Genomic DNA, 22,977 nt, shown 5'->3' on the forward strand with positions numbered 1-22,977 from the left:
AACAGGCTAACATGGCTCACATATTCTGAATACAGGGAGAAAAAACACTGAGATAAAATAGCTATGATGAATGTTCTGCTTTCATGTTTAAACCTGAACACTGAGAGTTTTGCAGAATCAAGGTTTCAAATAAGAGTTGCATAAAATTTGAACACAGCATTCAATATTCTCAATAATTATCCAAACTTCAGCTTTAAATATTGTGTGTTCCTACCCCTGCTTGGGTTCCTTCCAAAAAATTGGAAATCAATTTTGAGAAACTGGTTCTTGTTAGGATGCTAATTAGGTAGCTGCACTGCTTTCTTTGTCCTTTCCCATTTTACGGTTGTAGTTAACAAATGCAAGCATATTCATCTGGCAGTGTGCCTTTGCAATGGACCACCTATCTTGGGACTGCAGAATGTAAGTTTAAGAAAAATGGCAATAAATGCACATGGCGTTTTACATTCTGATTTTATTTTTTCTATCAAACAGGTGTTAAATGTGCCAAAACATGTATTAGCATAACATTTGCTAATATACAATATCAAAAGTGGATGTAAACATCAAGTTTAAAACTTCAAAGTTCCTGTTATCAATTCACCTGAAAACTATATAACCTGGGCACTGTTATCATTGCGTTCTCCCAGAGATGTATCAGATGTCTTAGCATGCTCTGAACAGCCTACTTATTCTGACAAAGAAAAACATTGTTTGAGGAAGTGGGTCATATGTGTGTAGAGGTGTTTGCTGGAAAGGCCTGGAATTCCATGGTTCTGGTCAGTATACCACTGAAAAAGAAAAAAAAAAAGCCATAAAACCCCTATGTTATGTTTTCAATTCTGCAATAGTTAAACAACACAAGAACTTTATTTTATTACCATATAGAAGAAAGTGGATGCCTCAAGAAAACAGAGGGAATTGCTAATCTTTTTTCTTTTCATCAGTTTCCAGTATATTCATATTCTTGCTAGAAAAAAAGTTTCTAAACCTTCTGTAATCTAGGCGTAAGCATTACTGCCTCAGTACTGACAAGTCAGTTGTATCGAGTCAGGCAAAAGAGCTTTGAGATGCCCTTAGGGACGAAATGCCCTTGACCTGCTCTATGGCCTTGGCAATAGGGGTCACAGTCTTGCTTAGGAATACTGGGCTCTAAGCAACAGGCTTTCGGCTAAGTGTTGTGGAATTCTATTCAAAACATCCTGCATTACAGCAGGGCCATGAACATTATGAATGGTGTACTGCAAATAAAATACACGTATGAATTACGCTAAGTCTCAGAAATAACTGACATTTCCCCATAGCTGAACTACAATGAGTACAACTACATACAGTATTCCATTCCAGATACTTGAGAAATAACCTGGGTTTGCTAAATATCAGTGAAGGAGGCAGAAAATGTGGAATACACAAAAGGGCCTACAAACCCCAAGTACAGGGGGATCTGTGTGATCCCTTTTTGGGGAGTTCATGGCCCTGGGAAAGTGGACTCAGGCAGAAGGCCAGTACATTTGATAGCAGGCAAACACTTTGGTCATTAGCCCTGAGAAAAAAGGTGCAGAAGCAGAGCTTAGCATGTAATTCAGAACTACTTTTCCCCTGTGCATTCCTCATTTATATCCTCTAACCTCTTGCCTATGTGTTTCTCTCTTTGCCTGCACATGCCACCCCAAGCAAGTTTTGTGGAGAACTTGTTTTTTTTCTGATCCTGGATATACTACTTGGATACCTTATACCCTTTTTGTTTGTTTCACCTCGTGCCTGTGGCAGGCATGTCCAGTTCAAGATAGAATCCATCAGAACCAGTGATGGTTTTGGCTCCAGAAGCCAGCTCCTTCATCTTCCTCTCTTTTACTAGCTATCAGTAACTTTCATAAGGAGGCTGGATTCTCATTCTTCTTCCCGGCTCATTTTAAAAGCCTCTAAGTTGTTCTTGACAAGAGAGAAATCCTGCTAGCATCCAAAGGGCAAGAAGGAAAAAAAAAAGAGCAGGCAAATCCTTTGAGGAAGAAATTGTTTATGAAGAGTAACAAATGCACTAGCAATTGCCAGATTTTGAAGCATGTTCAGTTGAACTGGATTCTTAAAAACATTGCCAAATGTCAGATAAGCTTATTGATAAAGCTATAAACCACTGTTGAAAATGAAAAATAGTCTGTTATTTACCATTGCCTGGAAATCCACCTGTGCATTAACCAGAGCTTTTGCGATTTGTGCTGAGTTCTGAAAATGTACATTATCTGAAAAAGGAAAAAAAGAGATTGGCTGTTGAAACATGTAAATACCACAAAGCATAATGTTATAGTGCATTAAGTTGTGTCCACTAATTATCAAGTGATACAGTTGACATTACTAAGAATGAGTAAGCATCTTATAATATGTCACATGGAAATGTACCAAAGATCTAAGTACTGACCCTAATCAAAGGCATAGAAAGATGCTTAATGTTTTTCAAACAAAGTGATTCTGGCTCTGTATTTGTACTGCCATTTGCAAACCTCACCATCTGCTGTTCCATGGATGAGAAGATACTTTACGTTTTGGAAATTCTTTGCTCTTGCCATCACAGTTGAATTCTGTTGAGAGGAAAAATGAACAGTTCAGCAGCTTCAGTTTAAACCACTCAGTCACAGAGCTGAAAGGCTTTCATTACCTAGTAGAACAACAGTCAAACAATGGGCTGGCATAATAATGACAGCAGTGACTTCATATCAGTCTGAGATTATAATAGAAGCCATATATTTAGTGCCTTTTCTAAGGGCCAGTTCACAAAAAGCACAGAACTTGCCATGTGTCATTCCCTGAACGCTAGAATTCCTGGCTACCCAGACAGCTCTACCAGGGTAGTTTGGTATTGAGCATTTCTGTTCTTTGAGTTGGGATGGAGAATAGGTACTGAGAACATGATCCAAAATCTTTAATAGGAGTCTTTCCACTAACTTCTTTCGGCATTAATTCAGGCCTCTCTGGTATGTGTGCTGCTAGAGGAAGCTATAGACTCCCTATCAATGTGAAGAAAAGAAGAAAGGCAACCTGTTTCATGTAGGGGAAGCTGTTCTGACCGTTTAGTATGCTTATGTTGTTATTATCAGACAGCTCAATTTGCATGAAGCACTTTGCATACCACAGCTAACAGTACCAACCAAAACCTTATAAACATCGACATTTTAACCTCTTTCACATGAGTTCTTTCCTAGGCTAATGGTTTGCACTGGCAGAACTGTCTAACTTGTCCAAGTGAGAAAATAAGGATCCTTCAATTTAGCGTATTTAGGATTGATAAATACAAACCCACAAGTAACTATGGAGATATGAATTTCACAGCAGTAGCTTAGCTGCTACAGGACTGCCACTATGAGAGCTGGCAGGTCATTTTCTTTCTTCACAGTTCTACTTGTCCATGGAAGTGTGATTCAAGTTTAAGGCAGATCAACACAGAAAGAGAATTCTCACCTTGTAGTGCTCAAGATTATCAGATTCTACAGGAAGACCCATAAATCGTTCTGTGTAGATAGATGCTGTGATATTAAAGAAGAAAAAAGCTATAGATAAAGAATGTAGAGATATTTTTGTGCCTCCAGTGACACGTAGCAAATTAAATGTTGTTTACTTTAACTGTATCTGTTCTGCTTGGTTTCCTCATAATACACCAAATTTAAACATATTTTAAAAAATCAACTATGAAGGTTAATTAATAAACGTCCTCCAAACCATCCTTGTAGAAATAGTGGTTTGATACTTGTCTGTGGAACCAACAGAAGGTTTTGTGGATAAAGGTAACTAATTGATACTGCTTTATGCTATTGGGTTGAACTCCAGAAGTCAGTTGAATGAGCCAATGAGCCAATAAAGGTGCACGGTGGAAAGATGACACAGACTATTTTTGACACCTTAAAAAGGGAAGCTGAGCAGAATTCCAGCCTGGGATGTGTACGTGTATATAGAGTAAATATGGATATATATGTTGTCCTTTTCCTATTGAATGGATATATGCAGCAATTAGGGGGAGCAGGAAATGATACAAGCTTGCACTGAAAAAGTGGTGCAATTGCTGTTCAGTTGTCTGTTAAATTCCTTTTTCTAACTACAACAAAGACTGTTAACAGATTTGACAAAACAAATGCAAATAACTGAACAGTATCTATCACCAAGAAATCAGTAGGAACAGCTCTCTCTGAGCTGCCTGGGTATTTGTAATTTAACTAGGAGCTGTTAGGAAAATTTGTGGAAAACTGATGCAGCAGCTGTCACTACCAGAACATTACTTTCTTTATGACCTTGCCTTGAATGGGTAACTGACACATATTGAGCAGTCAAGCTGCAGTATTACAATAATTTTATTTATTTAACGGAGTCAGGGCTTCCTGACAAAGAAGAGCTGGCATCTTTCCCTCCCATAAGAGAAGTGATGGCCATTGTAATCAGTAAGGAATTGGGACTGTCTACCTTGTTGCCCAGTTTAGTACACTGCATTAGAATAATTTTGTTAAAAAGTAGAAATGAGAATCCTCTCGGGAAAGGAAAATGACTCAATGTACCCAGGTTCCCATGGTTTATTATGTATCCTTTACATATGTTACCACTAAGTGCTAAAGATGTATACTATGTCTCCCAGATCAGCAAAGTAAGGCTCCTGAAGATAATTTGTAATATATTAAGTATCAAAAAAATCTAATAGACTACCTTTTATCAAAATCCTTTATCATTCAATGAAAACAGAAAATGTGCAATATCTGTTGTCAACACAGTGTCAAACAACCATATTGGGCTTAAGTTTTCAATAAAATATACTCTTTCTGAATGGCTGGCATTTCTACAGTATTCTGAGCCAAATTCTCCACTCTCTTCTACCAGTATAGCTACAACAAGTCCACAGAGGTCAGAAGAATTGCATTATAATGACTAAGTTGAAGATTCAGCTTGTCAATTACTGAGGAAGAAAAAGGAGATAAATTGCGAATTTTAATAAAACAGTCACAGTTGTAATGCTTTTAACTGTACATTGTCCTCGAATGCGATTTCCCTTGCCATCTCATAACTGTTCAGCTTTTATTAACTCTGACACAAAATGGAGGTAAGTGGCAGGATTTCAGAGAAAAGATTATGGTTCAGACTCTAATCTGTGCATCTAAAAGAGGGTGGGACAGAATTTAGAAGCTCTAGGAGCCAGTACATCTTCTGACACACCGATACTACTTAGAGACTCAATTATGTAGCATCCTGTAGTTTTGTCCCTAACACAGTTCACCCTAATGTTAACATGATCTGTTTGACAAAACTTATGACTCATGACTTCCTTCTGTTTCCTTCCTTCCTTCCTTAGTGGAGGTACATTTGCCTGTTTGGATTTTACAATGTGTTTTCAGCAAGATTTTTTTAACTCCCTCCTGAAAATTCAGCTAAAGTAAAGATTGCAATGGTGCGGGTCTAATCTACTTTAACTTAAAAACTTCATTCAATTTTTAATGCTTGGACAAATGTTTATAACTCTTCTTTTATTGAAGGACTTTTGCAAAAATAGTGCTTTATGCCTGCATTCTGGAAATAATTTTGCTATCATGAGTGGAAATGTCTTAAAAAAATCTTGATGCCAATGAAAACACGAAGACTATACTTCCTGTGTCATATAAATGTTTTCCCCTTTGTTTGCAAAACACCATAAATACAAGGAATGTCTGTGCTAGCAGTCAGGGAAGGAATCTTTCCCATTTAACCAAAAATTTTTCTCATAACCAAGACTTCTTAGCAAACGACCATATGCTAAGTAAATGTGTTCAAAGTGCTACATTTTGCTCATCGAAAATATGCATGCCATGATTCTTTTTTAAACTAAGGTTCCTTTACACCATGCCAAAAGCTTAACAGGTCTGCAAGTAAGTATGAGTATGTGCCTGCTTTATTCACACAGTAAGGCCCTGGGGGTATACTCCCAGAGTTGTTTCCTCTGAACAGTTTGGAGCCTAAGTCAGTAAACATAAATAAAAATATGTCTCATACACAACAACACAGGAGGTGTGGCTGAGAAACATCTAAAGGGAAAAATATTTGATTAAAAAAAAATTATATCAGACACAGCTGACTCCCTCTCTTTTCCACTGCTTTTGGGAAATAACTTTGCAGTCATCAGAGATACTGATTCCTGACAGAGATCATCTGCAGCATCTGAAGTTGAAGTGCACTGTGATTCCATTACTGGCAGAAAAAATCATTTCAGCTGTTTCTGAATTCAGTGATACTGTTTTAACGGGATTTTTAGGGAGATCACTCCTGAGTATAGCAGTTTATCAAGATGGCTTTACACACTTACTGTTACAGATGTGCATATGGAATTATCTGGGCGTACCTTCTTCTCTGTGACAAAGTCTGTTCCAAACTGCCAGTTGCAGTCAGTTATTTTCAGCAAGGTAAACATTAAACTTAACGTCTTAAAAGTTTTATGTCTAGGTAATTGCAATGTCTTTAAGTTTCATATTGCCAGTCTCCTGCAATGATTTCATTTAGAAAGTCATTAAATGCTACATCGTGCTTTCCAAGTCAGTATTTATGACAAGTTTCCATACCGTAATATTCCCAGCTGGAAACAGGAGCTACAGCCATTCCACATTTAAACATTCCACTGCCAGATCCAAGTGCCAAAGAAGTTACGTACCCACCATAGGACTAGGGAGAAATCACAGACAGTTTAAAATTATTGGTGAAGTATCATTTTGTTTTCTGAATCAAACTCATATAAATTAATTCCAAAGGAAGTATTTTACTTTGAATGCATGGAGGACAAAGCAACAAAAGCTTTTTAATTTTTTTTAAATTTATTTATTTGAAATGGATCTGATGTGATTTCTTATGAGAGAGATTAGACAATTTTATTGAATCACTTCTTTTTTGCTACTTCTTCAATGCTTATCACAGGATACTGCTCTTATTACCACTTACAATCATAGAAGAAGTTAAGTTGGTAGGGTCCTTCAAGGTAATCTAGTGCAACCTCTATCTCAAAACAGGGTTAACTGCAGATTTAAATGAGGTCGATCAGAGTCACATCCACATTACACAGTCTCTCTACTCAATCTGTTTCAACGCTGATCACTGTTGTCATAAAAATTTTTTTCCTAAAACCTAAACAAAACTTCCCTTGTGGCAACTTGTGTTCGTTGCCTCTTATCCTTTCAGTGTGCACCTCCAAGAAGAGATAGGTTTTTCCCTCCCTTAACAAAGTACCTAGCTTTTGCTAATGATTGGCATATTGAACCAACCCCATCATCAGTACTAATAGGCTCAGCTACCTGAGAAATGGAGGTTGGAGCGATTCCTCCCTACTTTCTGCCACTGTTCCTGTTATTTTCTGGCCTGATTCCTCAAACTGGGGCCCAGCAAGGAAGAATAAGTTCATAGCTGGAAGTTAGGTAAAGTAGTAAGTAAGCCTGCATATCAGAATAGATCTGTGCAACTGTGTGGGGCTAGTTGCTGAGACAGGAAAATACTGTAAATAAAAAGCATTTGGTTTGGCTGTCCATAGAACGTGGAACTGGGGTTGGGAAATACTTGTATAACGTCTTTGGGAAATAATGGGTTACTGTTTACTTTGGAATGGAGGGAGGGATAAAAATATGGGGTGTGTTATGAAGAATTCTGAAGATTATCAACCTTAACAGTAGCATATGAAAGACTAAGGGAAATAAGCAAAATTATTAAATATTTTTTTTCACAAAAGTAAGTTAGTCTCTCCTTCTTCTTGACATTCCAGCTTGAAATGCCAGTGAGGGATATGCTAATGGAAACAATAATTCGTACAATTTTTCCAGCTCATTTGATTGGCTCATTTGATCTTTTAAAAAATCAGTCCACAAGGCTAAAAAGTAAAGGATCAGGATCAGGCAGATAAATCTATGCACTGTAACAGGCAGAGAGATAGAGTTCAAAACCTGAATTGCTTTAGTGGTTATTTAAGAGCGTTTGCCATTCAGGAGAGTTTGGTGAGTCTGAAAGTACGGCGAGCTACATAGTTCATGCATACCTGCCAAGCTGCAGGTATAAATAAGGAGACACCTTTCAACTCCTTTCAAAGGTTATGAACCAGGAAATGGTATAATAAATAGAAAAAAAAGGGAAAAAAAGACTGACAGGTTTGGCAATAGTGCCATTATTCGAATATTGTATCCACTACCGGGATGCAATGCTTTAGATGTGTGAAATCTCTTAATTGGTTCTGGAAACACTGTGGTGAAATAAAATATGATGTGATTAAAAAAATAAAATATTTTCATGTGGCCTTAACTTACTTAATGTCACTTTAGAATTACTCACTTGTAAGTGTCTGTGTCACTTAATTTCACCATATGGTAGCCCATTTTATCCTGGTGTTATAGCAGTGTCTGAGCAAAGTAATTTAAATATTAGTTGGTAGAAGCTTCATAGAAAGATTTTAGCAACCCTGCTCATGTGCTATCTAAGATCAGGCAACTTCTATAGTTAGAGTTGAACTGAATCTTACAAGATCCATCCTCCAGTGTATTTCTGGGCAAGTTTCTTACAATGAAACTGGGCCAATGAAAACAAACAAACAAACAAAAACCAGCAAAAAAATAAAACAAACAGTGACAGATCAGAAGAATTCTCCTGGCAAAGACAGGCAGTTAAAGAGAATGAAATAAAAGGTCTTTCTGAATGATAATCAGAGAAAAATGAACATGTATAAAGAGAAAAATATTGGAAAATGTTAATGAGTAGCTAACATACCAGTTTATTCTGTAAGCTTTTTTAGTTAGTGCCTGCCTGTTACTGCTGGGTAGCTGATACTGATTTACTCAGAGAAGGAGTAAGGGTGGCTAACATAGGTCTGGCCTCCAACCCCCTTTAGCATTCCTTACAGTACTGTCCCTAATCCATGAGACCCTCAGGTGTTGCTTATCAGCTTGTTCTCCTGCATAGTATAATTCTGTTATGCTGAAGCTGGGTAGGAGGCAGGGCTCCAGTTCTGTCTACGCATTCTTGATCCAGCCATTCATGATGAACATGAGCAATTGAGTCAGACGGCCTAAATATCTTAAAAATCTCTATAAAGGGGCTGTGTGGCATTTATGCTGCCACTGAAGTTGGCTTCAGCTCTCCCGTAACACCACTAATAGGTCTGCACCTCATTTCCATGAATGGCCCTACTTTGAAGGTGACAGCACAGGAAAAAGAACCCCAACTATTCCAATAATTTCTTTTTCTCTTATTAGAATGCAGTGCTGTCCTAAAATTTGTACTTGAGGTATGCTACTGTATTTCTCAGTGCCTAAGGGTAGCAGAATCTGGCCATTTAATAATAAAGTTTTGCAATACATTTGGCTATAAAAGGTTCTGGGAGTGTTAGAAAGCGAAGTACATGAAAAAATCAAAGATGAAAAATAGACTAGCTAATTATTTGGAATGACTCCTATACTGTCCAATTTTTCCACTTCTTGGTGAAGTTGTCAATGTTGTACACCCCTCAGACTCAGATTCATCCCTACTGACCATTTCAAGGCCAGCCAAGTATACAGCAATTCAGAATGATGCAAGGGTCACATTTTCCGATGAGAGACATTCATAGGACTTTTCTCATTATTTTAATCTCAGATCAGAAAGGACAATACTTGAATTTTGACACCATGCCAGTGAGTCCCTAAGTTAAAAGTAAAGCCAATTAAAGCAACTCAATTTTGCTTAACTTCAAGTCCAAACAATGTATTAGACATAAGCTTTTCAAAATTCCCCCTTGAGCTGCCAAAGAACCCTTTTTGTGGGCTTGCACTGTTGCAATTGCATGTATATAGGCACCAACAGGAACTATCCCCTTTGGCAATACCATCAAACACTGGTAGAAGAAACTGTATACAGATTTAGGACAGAATAAGGAAGAATTAAAAAAATTATACTGCAGGATTATTTAAAGATAGATACAAAAAAACCAGCCACTTACCCAGCCCCATATTGCTATTCGTTTCTCATCAATAAAACCCATTTCTATAAATTTCCTGCAGAAAAGAAAATCACAGAAATAAATGCATTATTACAAAAGATTGCTAATACTGTATCAAATTAGCAAAAAATAATTTTTTTCATTTTTTTCCAAACATCCCACCGATCTGAGCAAATTTACAATCAGCACAGCATGTCTGATTTCTACAAAGCATCAGTTATTGAATTAATAGACATTTCAGAGGAAAAGGAAGAATTTTTCTTGAAAGAATAAAAAATGCTGAAATTAATACTCTCTTCATAATAATTTTTGTTCCAGTGGATAAGGACACTGCCCAACTGGCTTCTTGGCAAAAAAGTTCTTTTTTCTTATACTTAGAATCCACCAGGATATTTAATCCAGACTAGATTAAACATCATACATTATACTCATGTCGTATATGTGCATATATATATGTGTGTGTGTGTATGTATATGTACAGACATACACTCACACACATGCAGAGAAAGAAGTTCAAAAAGTGTACTCCTACTAATAACCACACTTCATTTCCCATAGCTCTACCTTCCCACAGGCTATTATCGTTTTCATCATTTTAATGCCAAAGGTGCTGGATTACCATTAACATTCAGACCTTATCCTGCAAGATGCTCAACACACTCGTCTTACAACAATTGATACTCTGATCTCTCAAGAGGCACAGTTTCAACCTCTGAGATTAGGGATTCCCTAGAGCAATGAGCTTTCTTTTTTATGTGCCTGAAAAGTAAAGAGCACATACTGCTACTATAATAAAAAATAGTAATGAGGAAAACATCTTCTAATACTCCAAGTAGGTAATGAGCTTGTGATGGATGAAAGGTGTACCTTGCTTATGCACGCAGTAGTCAAACAGGTCAAAGAGAATCATAAATACTAGGTCTCCTACAAAAACCCTGCATCAGAGTCTGAAGGCTGTATTTCCAGAGCTGTATTAGCAACAGCAAAGAAAAGGGGATGAGGCAAAAGACCAGAAAGGTTCAAGAGTGACAGATAAACAAAATAGGGTCAGATACATCCCAGGACACGTATCAGCAGCTGCTAGCCTTATTTTACTAGGACAAGCACGAGTGGCTGACAACACCCAAAATGCGGGATACTATCTGGGTGGGACAAAGTTAGAAAAGCCAAAAAATGATTCGGCGTTGTTATATTGCTGTCTTAATCCCTGGGGTTCCTCGTAAAGTAAAAGCCCCTCCAAGAACTTCCCACTAGAGTATAGGATCCCCTCTAAAAATGATGCATCTTAAACCATGTGTTAGATCAGGAAGGTGGAATGCAATACATTTAACTGAATAAATATCTAGTCTAGGTGCTGACAGAAAACTGGGAAGCGTGAAGTCTGAGGTCATTTCTTCACAGCCTGTCTCAGCAGATTTTGCAACTGCAGAATCAGTTTAGGTTCCCTCTGTCTCTGACATTTTATGTCTGAGTGACGATTCAGAGTAATAAAAAAACATTCTCTCTCTTGTGATATTTTAAAATATGCCGTTGATGCTAAAAGTTTCAAGAAAGAAAATCAAATAGATTAATAGAAAAACCTGACATGATATACAGCTATTCTGTTTCATTTATCACTAAAAATGATAACGGTTTGCTTATATCATTGAGGAGGAAATGAATTATCACAAGGCAGAAAGAGGAAGGAAGAGATACCCTCCCCACACACACTTGTAAATACAGCCAGTGTTCTCAAACAAATAGAGAAAGCTGTGGAAACCTGGACTGCTACATCCAATTTCTAGCTAAACTCCTCAGAGTTATGTCTATTACTGGGGGAAAGAGGGTATTTACTATTGCACCTGGAAACCTATCCACGCTCTGATGGTCCAAACTCCAGACCAAAGGCTAGACTAAATTCCTTATTCCTGCCTTGCACTCATCTCTGTGGGGTTCAAACTAACACTTCTTTAAATGCTCACTTTAGCAGCGCTACTGCAACTGTAAGCTTAACAGGCAGCCTTTCTTTACAAAACCTCAGCTTTCACTCCCTCCCAAAACCTCTGCTTAGGGAATTATTTTCCCTTGGAACACTTCTAAGTGTTTCGATGTAAAGGAGTAACTGTTGGGGAACAACTACTAGAGGACCTCAGACGCTTTCTGTTGTTTGTAACTATCCTAAAATAGCATGGAAGGCAAGTTTATGACTAACCAACCTCTAGAAGGCTTGTGTCAGGATTCAGTTTTGCTACAAACTTCACATTTGACCTTTAGCTAATCACTGTGGTACATCACTATGGATCTTTGGCTAATCGCTGTGGTCACTGAGGTAGGTTTCCCCTACAGGGAAAACTTCAGAATAATGGATAATACATTGGCTTACCTCTCACCACTGATGCTTGTATTTCCTTAGGCCTAGGATTGAAGTCTCTGATGATGCTTTTATAAAATGGAAGTGGTGAGGTCCAAATGTGGACTTAGTAGTATATGGACTTAATCTACCACACAAAACCTCACTGACATCAGGCACCTCAGTAATATATTATTTCTATGGGTCTTCTTGTCTTATTTCCTGGAGACCTCAGCTCTCCAGAAGAAAGGCTAAGAAGTATATTTAGTATTTTTTTCACATTACTTCTTGTAGGTATGTAAATACAACAGTTATACAGGGAGATATTCTACTTACTTCACTGCTGAGATTTGGTCCTCAACTTCATAGACTCCTAGTCTTCGATATACTGCATGCAAAATCTTGTCACCTTGATAAGCTGTCCCTCTGCCATCCACTAAAGCAACAATAATTCCCTCTTTGCTTGCAAGATAGGTTATCCAGCTAATGCTAAATGTTTCCTTTACATTCTGACTGCAAGGTCCTCCGTACCTGACGATGAAAATTCACACATTTTCAACTCAGATTTATAAAAGATTACCGGATACTGGACTATAGCTATAGGTACTTCTTACATTTTCTCCACAAGTATTTTGCTACTTGGCTGTTGTTCAGAGAGCTCAGTAGACAAACAGTTCAACTACCATTTTCATATATTTGTGACATTTTGCTATCTGAGATCCATTTTAATCCTTCAGGTCTTATGCCAAAGGCAAATCATTAGTTTTAGCTCAGACTAAGGGGTGCAGCATCAGGTACTTGTCCTAAGGGGAATCCTTGGAAGAGTTATGCCTCAAAGACTCAATTCTTTCCTCTCTCCAAATTCCTTAGGTGTAACAGCCCTTTTTGGTGCTTTTCTGCTTTTCTGCATTTGATCTCCACATGCAGTCAGCAATGCCAAAGAAAACAGGAGAAAAAAGTACAGCTCCTTACACTTTCTGGCCATCCTCAGACCTTCTTTGTTTCAGTAGGGAATATCATGTGCTGTTGGAGCTGCGGGCAGAACACACCCCACATAGCTGAGCAATACAGAGAGACACTCTGCATGAGAATGGCCTAATGCAAATTACTCATTTGACCTCAAGGACACGACTGACTTAATCTTCTACTCTAAACTTCATTCAAACATACTTAGCATTCTTGGACCTTTGGATCATCACTGGTTAATAAGAAATGATAGAAGGTTTATTACACCCACTCAGCTCTCCTTTCCGTCTCTCTTTTTTTTTGCACTGCTGCAATTTTTGTTGTCTTTCTTGACTGCAATAAATTAAATTCACGTCAAATGCTCTTTAGAAGGAACATTTGATCAAAGAAGCCAGTCCACATGGTTTAGGGGTGTTTGTTCTTTTTTTCTTAAAAAATGAAGTAAGCTTTTGTATTTTTCATATTAGCAAAGCTGAAATCAGTAATTTCAGACTGCCTCATGATAATCAAAAGCAGCAACAGACCTAAGAACTCCAAGCAATAGCCCATATGTTTTTATCCTTTTTCTTTCTCTGAGGAACTAATCTTTGCCATGCTAAGATTAACATTAAAAACCTCATTGATTTCTATTGGGTTGAATTTCTATTCCAGAAATATGTTAAAAAACCCACCACAACAAACAAAACAGAACTAAGTGGTTTTGCTTTTGCTTCATAAAACGTTGCAAATGTTCTACCTTTTGTTAAATTATGAGAAGTATGTTTTCTGACAAAACAACAACGTTCAAAGAAAGGAAGTGTTACATACACCTGAATAAGCAGAGGGTACTTCTTGGATCTATCAAATTGTGGGGGTAGAAGCATTTTGTACCACAAAGCTAGAAAAGACATATTAAAATTATATTGTTAATGGTTACAATGATTTCTCCAAGCATAATCCAGAGTTTGGTACAGTAGTATATGAAAATGAATCAGCACAAACTACACAATGCATGAACTGTGAATCACAGAACTGATGCAAGTAACTGTTTATATTGAGCTGTTGAAGAACAACTTTGAAGAAATAAAGTACCCACTTTTATTTTAATTTAGCTATGCATAAAATTATTATTTCGCATAACTCTAGGTTCTCAGTTTTCCAGGTACTAGAAACATAAAGGAAACTAGGAACATAACTGTTGTTAAGATTATGAGAAATGAGTTTTGGAAACTTTACACTGATTCATTACCATCAATGTTGTTTGTAAAGTCACTAGTGAAAACAACAGTGTCAATATAATGTGTAACACATGAACAGCAGTCTACATTTCACATTTTATTACCACCATACTGTAATATTTTTACACAATATTTAAACGCTTTACCAATAGTATTAAAGAATTAGAAAAAATCGCATTCTGAAGCAGAGATATATTTTAACTACTATTTTACTGCGAGATACCCTGAGGCACTGACAAAAATTAGTTGTTGTAAAACAGGGCAGAACCAGGCCTCTTCTTCCCAGTCTGGCAGGCTAACAAGTTTGTTCCACAGAAAGAGGATACTTACTATAACAAAACGAAGGCAAAATATTAAAATAGTGGGAATAAAAAGTATAATAAAGATGTGTAATTCTTACTTATACCATCCACTTCAAGTTTATTAATTTCTTCTTTTGGCAGTTTGATCTCTTGCAAAGCAGACTGCAATTCCCAATTGTCTTCCAGTACTCTGAGCTCTAAGCAGAAGAAATGCCTGAATTATTAACTAATTTATTGTTAATTCCTCTTCATTAATTGTCTTAGTAGAACAGAAAGGAAATCTGTGAAATTTTACAAGCAGAGTAATGAAATCAACTCAGGCACTTCTAATAAGACTTGATCACATAGCTAAATAAAAGCAAGGCACTGGTATTATAGTGCACAAATATTCATTAGATTTTTTATAGGATGTACATTTTGCAATGCAAAACATTTCACATGTTGCCTGAGTGGTAGAGTCTTGGATGTCATGAAGAAACTCCTTTTTCCTGCGGAACCCTCATCCCAGTTTTGTAATATGGTGGGAGCTGGAAATGCAAAATTCATCCCATCATGCAAAACACAGTCCTGTATCTCCTCTCTTGCTTACCACAGTAACATCAGCTTAACCTCTGAGACCCTTGGGCAGTGTGGTTAAGCGCATAGATGTTTGGGAATATCTTGTTTCTGGGCTAACACATGAAATTAAGTTTCTTAAGGGATCATGGCAAGCCCTTGCTTAACCACTGTACAGTATGTTCCTACACACAGATACTAGACTTACCATATAACTGTCCTTAGTAAAATATTACTGCATACTTAGTGAACCTCTTTTGTTGCTTTTTTAAATCTAAAAAGTATTTAAAATTTTTGTTTTACTTGCTTTAGACCCAGTTTACAGTTATATAATTTAAAAATTACTATTTAAAATTTAGTTAATTTCCAGCATAGACTGCAGAACTATATATTATGAATTCACTGGGTATTACTTGGTTTTTTATGTGTTTTCCCATGAGTAGTGATGGATGAAGAATATTGTACATAATGGAAAACTGTGACTTTTAACTTCACTTTCAAAACGAAAGAACCTTTTAAAACTGCAGGACATTTTTCTTTGTTAGTTTACCTTTTTTTTTTTAATGGCAACCACTTCCTGTTTCTGGAAATGCTCAGAAAAATACAAGAAGTACTTCTCTCAGCACGTCTTGAGCCAGATAGTGCCCAGGACATGCCAGAAATATGACACTGAAATTTTCAAAGAACTCTTGACAAGTTTTGCAGATTCAAGTGGGTTTTTATGGCTGAAAGATCATCCTAGCTTTGGATACTCACCCAAACTCAGCTGAACCCTTTCCATCCTTCCCCTCAAAACTCCTGAAACGTGCCCTTACCACAAATGAAGTGTAGGCATGCTGGAAGGAGCTTCCAAACTGGTGTATGTTAGTTTAACTGCATGCCTCCTACTAAAATTCATGGGTGATATATTTTCAAAATGCTGCCAACTGCAATGAAAATGGACCTACTAAAAATAGTTTTGCACCACAGAAAAGATCATGGAAGCCAGGGACTTAAGGAAAATTAATCCAAAAAAGGGCATGAAAAAGTCAAAGAGAAGCCTGAATTTGTTTTTATTCCTGAAGAATAATAGCACAGCAGAGTGAGGCATCATGAAACCAGTGGTGAAGATCCATTAAATGAAACTGTTCTCTTCTGCAGAGGGGTTAAGAAACACATATTGTAGTTGGGCACTTAGCTGCATTTCATGCAATTCATACTTTGATAAGGAAGTAGTAGGGGCCCTTGATACACACGGTCATAATGAATCATGGAAAACAGAGCGCTATGACAATGGATTAAATATGAAAAAATCCATGCAATAGCTGTATTTAAACCTTTAAACCTTCTGCAAAAGAAATACCAGAACACAGTGGTTTTATAGCACAATTGCAATAAACACGTTGACCAATCTTTTCCATCTGCAAACATGTTTGAGTGGTTAAAAACTAAGGTGTACCAACTCCTATTGGAGTCAAAATAATCTTATGTTGCCATTTGGTGACTTCTACATGAAACACCACTGATTAATTTAGCTTAACAATATTGTGGCATATGTCTGCCTCATGCTTTTATGTGTCTTCTGGTCAGACAACACTCAGTTAATAGTGGGTTATCAATATGGGCTGAACTGTAAGGACCCTGGCATTAGAACTACCATTGCATTTCCACTGATTATTGGGGAACGAAAGGGGAATGCCAAATTGCTGAAGTTTTTTACAGGACCATGCTAATTTTCACAACATTTCAGGACTGAGGGCTTTAAGTTGGAGAAGAATTTTTAGGGAAAAACAAGGGACAGAGAGAGAAAACTCACTGCAGAGTAATTAATATTTTCATGGTTAGCAAATTCCTGCTTGGCCTGGTTGCAAACAGTCCTCACTAACAGGCTACTTAAAGAACGAGGGCTCTGAATGTTTCTTGCTGGAGTTCCCATTTTGTATCAATAATTACACCTTGTCTGAAGCAGTTGTTTGACCTGCTCATCTGAAAGAGCTTCTGCTCTTCCCTGATATCTCTACTGATGGCTGAAGAGCAAGTTACTGATCCAAATTCTAATTAGTACAATACAATAGCTCAAACTGCAAACTCTAAACAGTACACCGTTGCCTTTTGTATAGGGTAGGGTTGCTTCATTAAAAAACTCAGAAAGTCTTGTGTTCATCCAAATGTGAAAAGGAATAGTTTGAAAATCACAATAATGTTTTCTACAAAGTTTGACTCAGTATTTGGTAGACAGAGAGTTGCCGATGTTCATTACATCTACAGTGTGTAAACAGGAAAACCATCAGGATGCTATAAAAGTGCTGGACTCAGGAATGAAAATAAAGGTATCAGTGTGTTCACTGATATTTGGATTTTACTAATTACCCAATCTAGAAAGACACTAGATATTTTAGTAACAAACAAAATGAAAGACTTCTTGATCACAATCCTAAATACTGTATTAGAGGATCTGCATAGTGAAGATCAATGAGAAAAAAAATTGCTTAGAAATAGGCAGGATATTTGCAGTACCTCTATCACCATGGTTCTCAAAAAGAGTCGAAATGGGAATCCCGGGACCTGTCGTAAGAATGATAAGCAGGCAGTTTATAGTTTGAAGCTGGAATTTGGTGATGGAGTGTGTATTACATTAACATTGGTAACTGAGAGGTGTTAAAGAGCTTGAAACTGACACACAAATCTGAATCTTCTCTGCTGTATAACCCACTAGTCCCTGCTGCACAAAATAGGTAAGGTACTGTATGTACACAGACTTGTATACACACAGGCATTGCTTAGCAAACATAACAGAAGTAACTTTAAATCTACTAACAAACTCTTCCTCCCTAGAGATGAAGTGACATCTAGTTAATACCTGAGATGTGATTACATAAGGCGAATGCAGAATTAACAATGTGAAACATTCTTCTGAGAACATGTCACATCGTATTTGTGAAGGTGAGTGGCTTTCATATGGTGACGACCTTACTGACTATTTTGTGCAAGAATGATTGAAAGGTGTTATTATTTGCTACGTTTGCTTCTCTGCTCAACGGAAGTTCTAAGGAACTCTTCAGGTGATCAGTCAGTGCAGAATCAGAACAGTAAACTTTATATGAAATACACAAAAGGAAAACCTTGGATATTTTTCTTTCCTTTTTTTAGATTGTGACTTCACTGTTCTTTGATTACACTAACGGATGAAACCTCAGATCACTGAAATGACCTAACTTATTTTAACAGAGCTAAGACTTCATCCAATACTTCTGTGTTACAAGTGGTTTCAGGGATCATACATCTTGATGAATTGAATTTTTCTTAGTTCAGTTATTAAAAATGTTCTCAGGTAGTAAGTATCCAACATTTTGTGGCTAACACAAGTTTTAATAATTTCAATTGGGAAACATATTGTAGTAGTTTCTCATAGCTAACTTTGATCACATGAGTTAGAAATCAGTGCTGCAAGAAAAAGCATGACTTTGATGAGCCCGATTAGAATCTGTTTTGTGCCATAAAGGACTTTCACAAATTTGTTTTTAATTCTAAGAATCCCAAGATTTTTGTTGAAAAAGTAAAAAAATATAGAGTGAAAATATTCATATTTTCTGAAACATCTTCCCAAGGTTTTTGGACATGGCAAAGTTTCTTTCTGGAAATCTCTCCTGGTTATTGTGAAATTTCTATGATTCATCTAGCTATCATTTGGGATAATCAGTATTATCTATGCCTCTGATAAATTTGAAAGAACAACTGATTATATGTTTACTCCCATGCTATACATACCATAACAGATCAAGGCATAATACTTAGAAAGTTCACTGAACCTTGCTGTATAATACTGGCATCTCTCTTTCCTTAAATTGCAAGTAATGCATTGTTTTCTGATAGGTTTACTTCCAATACTGATTCTAGGAGAGAAATAAAATAAAGCAATATTTATTTTGCTACAACTAACTTCACATGTGTCTGCCTCATATTCTAGAACATAGGCACTGTACTTTCAGAACGGTTCAATTTAAAAATGAATGTTTTCCCTTTTTATCAATTTTTTTCCCAAGAGTATATTTAAACTTTAGATGCTATTTCTCCTCAATTCTCAGATATAATCTGAGATCAAGGTTTCGTTAAAATATCTTGTGACATTACACTTTAAAGATCTTGAAACTAAATTATTTTACTGACAAATCCAGACCTATCTTCTACCAACCTAGAATCATTAAGATAACGTAGATAACACTTACTTGTAAATATTCCTTCTTCCTGGATAGCCTTCAAATTCATTGCTTGAATAGAAACTGTAAATTAATTTACATGTTAATAAATAATCCATAAAATGATGACCTATGAATCAGCATCAAGATGAAAAGCTGTCTTGGAAGTTAACGTAGACGTTTTGAGATTCCTGCATGTGATGGAAGAGTAAGTTAAGCTTATATACCTTTCATCTTAATGTATCTTTCCTCAAACTCTGATTAGATGACAAATAAACCATATTAATAGGAGTTCTATCTTAATTCTCATGAGCTAATCACTCCAATTATGTAAGCTGTATCTATCTATATAGTAACCTGAATGAGAGAACATAAAAAGAGAGACAACTGAAGTAACTGCAAATTGTATGAGGGTTAACCACATGCTTAAATTTAAGTATTTCTAAATAAGTCTCTCTAAGATGGGTGATTGAAAATAAATAGAAAAATGAGGGCAATTTGCAAAGAATCTCCCATAAGTAAACAAAGTTTGCAAACCTGTGCAGTGTCTTTGCATACAAATTTGTTGGGGATGCATTCATATACAAAACAAATTATACCTAGTTACAACTTGATGAGTTAACAAATGGTGTTCCAATGATTAAGTGCTGCTTTTACTGACAACACTCACAACCTGTTCTCTTCTTCATGATACTTACATTGCATCATTTGTTACTCTGAAAATGTATATTGCCTCCCATTCTCCACTTGTAATTTGGATTGCATTCTCCTGTGAAGCAAGACATGTAAGTTACTGAGTATTGTAGAATTATTTCAGGAACTTACAGTAGATCAATGTAGAACACTTCGCTTGACTTACCACAGAGCCATTGATGTAATGAATATGCTTATAACCATTTTTGTCACTAAAAATTTTGTAGTACGAACTGCTGTCTGATGTAAAATATGGTGTAGAAACAAAGAACTGAAACAATGGAAGAAAAACGGTAGATGAGACATAAGTAAGAATGTCCAAGCTGTTTAGCAGAATATAGTACACATACTAAAAGTAACAAGACTATTTAACCAGTTCAGACGGGACAAAGTACTTTGCACAAGTGTTTACCTGTGATATTCAATCTCCCAGTCAGTACACATTACAATTTCTAACCTGTCATGTCAGATTTCTTAAGCTGATAATATAGGTACTTCAAGTACCCCAGAAATGCAAGCTTTCTACTTGTAAGTGGAATAATTTGTTTGTACACTCTGAATGACCTTTCTTTAGTTATTTAAAAATAGGCAGAGTTGATTTTTAAAAAATAAGTTTCTGAATAAAGCTAATGTTCATGAATGGTGCCAGACTGAAAATCCTGTGGACCACAGTCTGGCTGATTCGCTGAGCAAATACAGCACTAAGCAAATGGATATCTGAAGTTTCCCATACTATTCCACTAACATTAAAGAGATTATCCCAGAGAAGACCATTCAACTTTTGCTTCCTTTCAAACCATCACCTCTTTACTAAAATCAAGGATGAGTTACTGCAACTGAGAGTTTTATTTTCAAAATATGAACACAGAAGAATGACCTGCAAGCACTTCAAACATAGCACCAAACATTCCTGAGTGAGTATGACTTTTGAATAATACTAACCCAAGCTTGACTAGAACCTGTGACCAGAAGCTAAATGGTTCTGGAGCCTGCTTCTGATATTCCTAATGCTTGAAATCCCATAAAGGCTAAAGCAGGGATTGATGCATGTGTACAATTTCTTTAGTTCTAATAAAAACCTGTCATCACAACCTCAAGAGAATTGGCAAAAAAAGGAAGGGACCAAGTAAAAAAACTAATCCTTGTAAATGTGTAATCTTCACTTCAAAGAAAAACACATCTCTTAAAGGACAGTGCACTGAAAATCTAAACTCTCGGTTAAGTCCACTGCAGCATATTCAGGCACAGTGTGAGGTTCCCCATATTGAATTCTGGTAACTTTACCTGCCTGAGGAGTAAACATAAGCAATAATACATATTGACTGTTGGAATATATAATTGTAAATACTGATCTCATGCTCTTAAAATTTCCTTGCAGGATTGTCTTTACTGTGAATTCCCAAAGATAGGTGTTATGTCTCTTGCAAGATAAAGGTTACTGGGTAGAGAAAATTTCTTTTGCTTAGGGGTAACTGCAGTAAGTATCAACTACCCTTGTAAGTGGGGTGTCTTACCTTGAAGGTTCCTCCCTAGCTGAAGATGTGCAGCACTTGGCACTAAAACTGTGTTCTGAATGGACAGGTTTTATTCTTAAAGTGCTATAGTATGACTGATCTTATCTCTCGCCCTAGTGACATCAGAGGAATTTTACATCCATTCTTTGCCTCCAAGATGCTTCTAAGAATTACATTGCAGTATGAATCTACCTCTTTTCATGACTTCCCTCCCTTCAGTATAGTGTCTAATCAGTTGGTCTAAGATTTGCAAAAGGAGACAGAAAAAGGGTTTCTAAACTCAGAAAGCAGGTAGCCACATACTATGCCTAACACAGCATTAAAAGTCTCAATCCTACAGTGCAACAGGTTTAAGCAGTAGTGTTGCATGACTCAGAATGGTGCTTCATATTTCAAAACACTGCTGTGAAGATGCAGAAGGCTGTAGCTTTTCATTAAATCAAGAGTACAACAAGAAAACCTACTCCGCCTGCCCATCCTGTTTGACTCTCTTCTATGTGCTGTTGATTCTGAAAAACAAAATCAAATGTACACTCTTTAAGAAGTTCAAGAATGAGTTTACAGAGATTCAAAGTCTTCAAATAAAAAATCTGTAGCCGCCTGTAATAGAGAATTTTAGAATGCTTGCTATGAAGGTTCAGGGACTTGAAGGCTGTCTGAGTTAAATAATATTACTGTATTAATACCATTATGTTAGTTAAAATATTATTTTTTAACAGCTGTCATCAGAGCTAAATAAAATCTAAAGTAACTGTTTTAACCTTTTGCAACATTTTCACTGAAAGCAAGAATTAACAACTACTTAGTCTCATGAATTTTTCAGTAAAAAACCCCAATTTAATAATTTCAGGAATATTAATATTAAAAATGTGTGTTAGATTCTCAGCTGGTTCATTTGACATTTTCTTTCATTTCAAAGCTGTGATGTTGATATATAACAATGGATAATGTGACTACTAGGTACATCTTTTAAATGTAAACCTTAAAAACCTTAAAAATACAAGCCAAATTCTTTAACTAAGTAAAGTACACAGAAATCAACGGTGTCCATATTTGGTGCTCAGCTTAGAGATATTAAAGGGCCTGATTTTCAACACTTTAAAAAAAATCTCACAAATAACATATTTAGAAAGAAGAATTAAGGATTGGCAAAGATAATGTAGGCAGCAAAAATCATAGAATCATAGAATCATAGAATCATTAAGGTTGGAAGAGACCTCCAAGATCATCGAGTCCAACCGTCAACCCAACAACACCATGCCCACTAAACCATGTCCCTAAGCGCCTCGTCTACCCGCCTTTTA

General features: G+C 36.6%; 1 protein-coding gene across 1 annotated transcript in view; it reads right to left on the reverse strand.

The window, feature by feature from the left end:
* Positions 1 to 436: 436 nt before the first annotated feature.
* Positions 437 to 22,977, reverse strand: part of FAP (fibroblast activation protein, alpha) — a 42,026-nt gene continuing 19,485 nt past the window's right edge. The window contains exons 12-26 of the mRNA XM_009325387.1: positions 22,138 to 22,182; positions 20,326 to 20,430; positions 20,165 to 20,235; positions 19,497 to 19,550; positions 19,039 to 19,163; positions 17,788 to 17,835; positions 14,835 to 14,933; positions 14,025 to 14,094; positions 12,588 to 12,782; positions 9,923 to 9,977; positions 6,540 to 6,639; positions 3,433 to 3,497; positions 2,483 to 2,555; positions 2,146 to 2,219; positions 437 to 770 (exon numbers count right to left, since the gene is read on the reverse strand). Coding sequence (XP_009323662.1) covers positions 669 to 770; positions 2,146 to 2,219; positions 2,483 to 2,555; positions 3,433 to 3,497; positions 6,540 to 6,639; positions 9,923 to 9,977; positions 12,588 to 12,782; positions 14,025 to 14,094; positions 14,835 to 14,933; positions 17,788 to 17,835; positions 19,039 to 19,163; positions 19,497 to 19,550; positions 20,165 to 20,235; positions 20,326 to 20,430; positions 22,138 to 22,182 — 1,281 coding nt within the window. The 3' untranslated portion in view covers positions 437 to 668. The remainder of the gene's footprint in view (positions 771 to 2,145; positions 2,220 to 2,482; positions 2,556 to 3,432; positions 3,498 to 6,539; positions 6,640 to 9,922; positions 9,978 to 12,587; positions 12,783 to 14,024; positions 14,095 to 14,834; positions 14,934 to 17,787; positions 17,836 to 19,038; positions 19,164 to 19,496; positions 19,551 to 20,164; positions 20,236 to 20,325; positions 20,431 to 22,137; positions 22,183 to 22,977) is intronic.

This window comes from Pygoscelis adeliae, unplaced genomic scaffold, assembly GCF_000699105.1.
Source record: "Pygoscelis adeliae isolate BGI_AS28 unplaced genomic scaffold, ASM69910v1 Scaffold106, whole genome shotgun sequence".
NCBI lineage: Eukaryota > Metazoa > Chordata > Aves > Sphenisciformes > Spheniscidae > Pygoscelis > Pygoscelis adeliae.